Source organism: Elephantulus edwardii, unplaced genomic scaffold (genome assembly GCF_000299155.1).
Source record: "Elephantulus edwardii isolate Elephantulus edwardi_28Jun2011 unplaced genomic scaffold, EleEdw1.0 scaffold00028, whole genome shotgun sequence".
NCBI lineage: Eukaryota > Metazoa > Chordata > Mammalia > Macroscelidea > Macroscelididae > Elephantulus > Elephantulus edwardii.
In genome coordinates, this window is record NW_006399778.1 from 13,238,332 (window position 1) to 13,243,211 (window position 4,880).

The following is a 4,880-nucleotide window of genomic DNA, read 5'->3' on the forward strand; positions in this document are numbered from 1 at the left end:
ATTGGCACAGGATAGAGCAGGATTTAGGGCTGTTGTACATAAGGTCTCTATGAGTCGCAAGCGACTCGACAGCACATCACAACAGCAACAAGAGCCACACATAACAGAGCTTTTAGAGGGTCATCCCCTCACAGTCTTCCTCCTAAGTGACCCTCCTGTTTCAGGCTCCGAGAACTAGAACCTCATCCCCCCCCCCACCCCCGCACCTGAAAGCAGTTCCCCTCAGCAACACACTGACCTGTCCAGGACTTTACCCCAGTTTTCAGTCAGTCAACAGATAAAATTATCTAACGAAGGTCAGGCTGTGTTCTCAGTCCTGGAACCCAGTAAGGGAACAAAGCAGACAAAAGCCCAGCCCTTGTGGAGTTGTTGTGGCGTTCCCCAAAAGTGTGGTCATGCAAAGTCCAGGACACAGGCCCTGGCTCTCAGGAGGCACCCAGAACCATTGCATTACTCCCCATGGTGAGGAGGTGGGCACGGTTAGGGGCCCTGGTCTCCCACTGACTTCCCACCAGACTCCCTGGCTCATCTCTGTCCTCCTGCAACTGATGCTCCCTCTCTCCCACTCCCAGGGGAGACTGGCTGCTGAGCTTCGTGTACCGCACCTCATCAGTGCAGCTGCGCGTGGCCGGCCTGCAGCCTGTGCAGCTGGATGACCGGAGGGTGGAGAATGTGGACCTGTCCTCGGTGGTGAGTATCAGCCTGGCCTCTCCCAGGGCTCTGGATTGGTCAGGGGAGAAGGGCTTAGGTACCCCAACCTGTGTTCCACCAGCAGGAAGGTCAGGCCCCTCCCTGAGCGTCTGAACAATCGCCTAGGGCAGAGGGCTCTGCTGGCTTCTCCCTTCTCCCATGTCAGTAGATGGGGCACCAACCACTCCACCTGCCGATGCCTCCTTCCCAGCACAGCTGATGCAGAGCGTCACATTTAGGGAGACTTGACAGAGGATCTGAAAACATAGGGAAATTCTTGCACACAAAAAAAATTAAGAACTAAATTTTACCAGGCTTTGCCACCTCTGAAATCCATTGGCTGGGTTCTTTCCCAAAGACTCCTGGGCCTCCCACTTCAGCCTGCCACCGTGTTGCCAGAGTCAGCTCATCCTGGCTTGTATCTTTGCTCCCCCACATGCCTAGGGCCCTAACTGACGGTCCTAACTGACCTGAAGACCACCAAGGAAGTGGCCAAGGCCTTCCTAACTGGGAGCTTCCCAGGGACTGAGGTTTGCCCAAGAATAAGAGGAGGTTCTAGATGTGTCTACTCAAAAAATCCACCACTTCTTCCCCAGGGTGTGAGCTTCTACCCCTAGAGCCATGGAAGCTTCTTAGATTCTCTTTATCCCTGATATGCTTGCCCTGTCTGATGTAAGCTTCACACCACCACCAAAAAGTAGGCTGTGTTTGTTGTGGCTCTGGAGTTGGCTTTCACTTATGATGGCCCATGGTCCACAGGACGAGATGCTGCCCCACCCAGTGCCATCTTCACAGTCCCTGGTGTGTCTGAGTCCATTGCTGTACCTGTTGTGTCCGTCTCACGGGGGGTTTATCTCCTTTTCATAGACTCTCTGCTTAACCAAATAAAGTTGTCCTTCTCCAGTGGTTAGCCTTTCTTGATGACCTGTCCACAGTAAGCAAGCTGCACCTTATCATCCTCTCTCCTAAGGAATTCCCTGGCAGTTTGTTGTACTATGGGGTGTTATGTGTCACCATCATGCCAGAAGCTATGTCACTGGCATTTCACATACCAGCAGGGCCACCGTAGTGAACAGAACTTGCAGATGAAGCAAACATCAGAAGGGAGAGCTAGAGGTTCCTTTTAAAGCTCCCACAGGTCTGGTTTCTGCCCTGGGAGAAGCCCCTTATGTGGCACAGTAGGACCAGCTCAGCTTTTAGCACCAGAAGGACCCAGATTATAATTCTGGCTCAGCCACTGTTTGCCAGCTGTGCAACCTTGGGCTGTACTTAACCTCTCTGTGCCTCAGTCCCCTCGTCTGTAACAAGAGAGCTACCACTTACCTCCCAGATGTATGGCATGTTGTAGGCCCTCGTTCAATACTAGTCCCTTCCTCTCCCGCCCCTGCCACCATCATAATTCCTTTGCCTTTGGGACCAGCAGCTTCTGTGTCTTCTCTGCCTTTTCACGCTGTCACAAGTGGCAGCTTCCCAGCCCCTGCCTAATAATAGCTCTTTATCACATTAGGAGCTCCTCAGGAAAAGCAGTGCTTTCCTCTTCTGGGTAATTAGAGATAATTAGCATTGCCTTTGTGCTGCCCTCCTGTTTTCCTTGACATATCTCAGTGGGGCAGAGGTCGCTGGCAGAGCAGTTTCCAGGACTGCTGTTTGGGAAATACGAGCCACCCCTTGGCTCAGAGCAGGGCTGGGTGGGCACCCGAGACAAGGCCCAGGCTGACTTCTGAGCTCAGGATGAGCCCAGGCCTGGAGTGAACATGGGACTGGCCCATCTCAGATAGCTGGCATTTCCTGGGAAATTAAAGGCCACCACGGCCGGTCGGCATCCCTGCCCTGCCCCCTCTGCTGTGGCATGATGGACTGGCAGGATTATCTGCCCTCAAAGAGCAGACACCACTTAATAAGGTTTCTGGAGCTCAGAGAGTCAGCATGGGGCAAAACTCTGCGTATTCCAAAGGAAATGTCAGCAGACTTCTAGAATAAGAACAGGGCTTGGCACAAAGCAGACACTCAATAATAATACTATCAGCAATAGCCAACCTTTCTGTGCCAGGTTTCTGTGCTCCTCCTTGTGGGTGCTTCACAGGTAATATTTGATCTGCGTGGCAGTCTCAGGAGGTAGGGCATCATTACCCCATTTTACAGACATGGAAACGGAGGCTGCAGGAGGTGGCACAGCAAGTGAATGGTAGACATGATGAACCAAGGGAACCTACTGGTACTTAACCACCGCATTTGTTCTGCTTGCATTCAGGCCTCTCTCTGTGTTCCAGGCAGTGACCTCTAATTCTGACACTAACATGTAATCTCATCGACAACCAGCTCATGAGATGTCGATAGCTGTATTAGTCCCATCTTACAGATGAAGAAACTGAGCCCCAAGAGATGATGGAATCCAAGGGGGGCTGAAGGAACTGACTTGGAAGGAATTGCTAGGGCAGGCAGCGGTGGTGGTAGCCTCCGAGTGGGCAGGTTAAAGGAGACAAAAAGAAAATGCTAGAGCCCATGTATGTCTGGATGTATCCGGTGACCTCTGAAGGGGTGTGGGGCTGGCCAGTGGTGATCAGAGGGGAGTTAGAAGTGATGATGGGATGTAGTGAGGGCTGTCACTGGGGAGCCCCAGCAAGAGTCCTGACCAGCATGGCAAGGAAGGCTTCTCCATATTGGGGACACTCAATTGTCTATCTAGGTGAGCGGCAGATCTCATTTCAGGACAGGATGGAGTCTCTGTCCAACAGTTAAGCCAGAACTGTCCAGGCGAACAAGAGAGTCTTTCCCACTTTCACCCCTGCCCTCTCATCCCTCTGGCCATGAGCAAAAGTGAAGCACTGTGCCAGCAACTTCTCCCTCTGCATCTCTGCAGAGTAACAGCTTGGGGACGAGTCTGCGCAGAGACCTCTGGCTAACTTGTAGCCGAGGGGGCTGGAGCTGTTTGCTGTAGGACAGCTGTGAGGTGAGCTTTCCATCTAGACTCAGCCACAGCGGGCGGCCACGCTCTCCATGCGGCCCTGGCACCACCTGGCCTGGGGGCCAGTGCTGAAATGTTTAGGGAGGACGGGTCTGGTCTCTTACTGTGGGTGTAAGGTTTCTACAGAATTTATGAATGGGGCTCCCAAGAGGTTCAGCCCTGCTAACTTTCTATTCTTCACCTCCTCGCAGGAAAACTCTCATTCATTTTCTATATGCTAGCCCAGTTGCCATCTAGGGGACGCTAACTCATGATGACCCTGAACGTAGCAGAGTAGAACTGTGTGTCACTTTTTCAGTGACCGATTTTCCTAAAGTAGATCACCAGGCATTTCCCCCGAGGCACCTCTGGATGGACTCAAACCTCCCAGCATGGAACAAATTATTAACACACTTTGCTGCTAGCCAAAACATTAGCAGTAAAAGCCCTTAACTGTTGGCATGACCCAGGGACTCCTATCCACAACCCAGAGCCTGAGTCTCTTTCTTATGTGACATTTTCACTGAAAATTATTTCAAAGCCTTTGTAAAAAAAGTAGCAAGATGTAGATAGGTTCTAGTCATGAAAAAAAAATAACAAAACTGCAGGGAATTTTTCTTTTGTGTTCCGGAAAAATCATTTGAATACCCCAGTGTGATTAGTGATTCAAATGAAAATGCAGACGTTTGCCAGCCTGGTCTCTGTGTTTCTCCTGAGGCTCCCCAGTGTTTTCCTGTCCTCTTTTTCAATAAAAATCTTCCCTCAGCCTTAGAGGAGTGTCGTCCTTCTTGTGCTTGGCCCTTGCACCAGAGCAATCTGTCTGCACTGCTGTGGAGGGCCAGAGGCTCCAGTCCAGCTAGGCAGCCTCAACTCAGTCTCTCAAGCACATGGCTGTTCTGTTCGTGCGCTGTGTGTCATAGGTAAACCACCAGCCCTCTCTGGGATTTACAGTCTTTCTCTGTAAAAGGAGAAGGACTTTAAAGTGCCTCCACCCCGCTGACTTTCGAGCGCAGGCTTTAGAGCTGACTGGTCTAACTTCACATCCCAGTCACTTCATCTTTCAAAGGCTCAATTTCTTCACTTGTAGAGTAGCAATTTTCTTGGTTACAGCAACCAGGAAATCAGGAGATGAATTGCACTGGGAAAGTCAGCTGTGAGGGACCTCTCAAGAGTACTGAAGGAAGAGCAACAACATCAGGCTGGAGACTAAGGTGCGCCTGATCCAGGCCATAGTCTTTGCAATTAC

The 4,880-nt window shown here is 51.2% G+C and overlaps 1 protein-coding gene across 1 annotated transcript in view; it reads left to right on the forward strand.

Moving 5' to 3' along the window:
• TMCO4 (transmembrane and coiled-coil domains 4) overlaps positions 1-4,880 on the forward strand; it is a 146,474-nt gene that overhangs the window by 131,683 nt on the left and 9,911 nt on the right. The window contains exon 13 of the mRNA XM_006883582.1: positions 573-690. Coding sequence (XP_006883644.1) covers positions 573-690 — 118 coding nt within the window. The remainder of the gene's footprint in view (positions 1-572; positions 691-4,880) is intronic.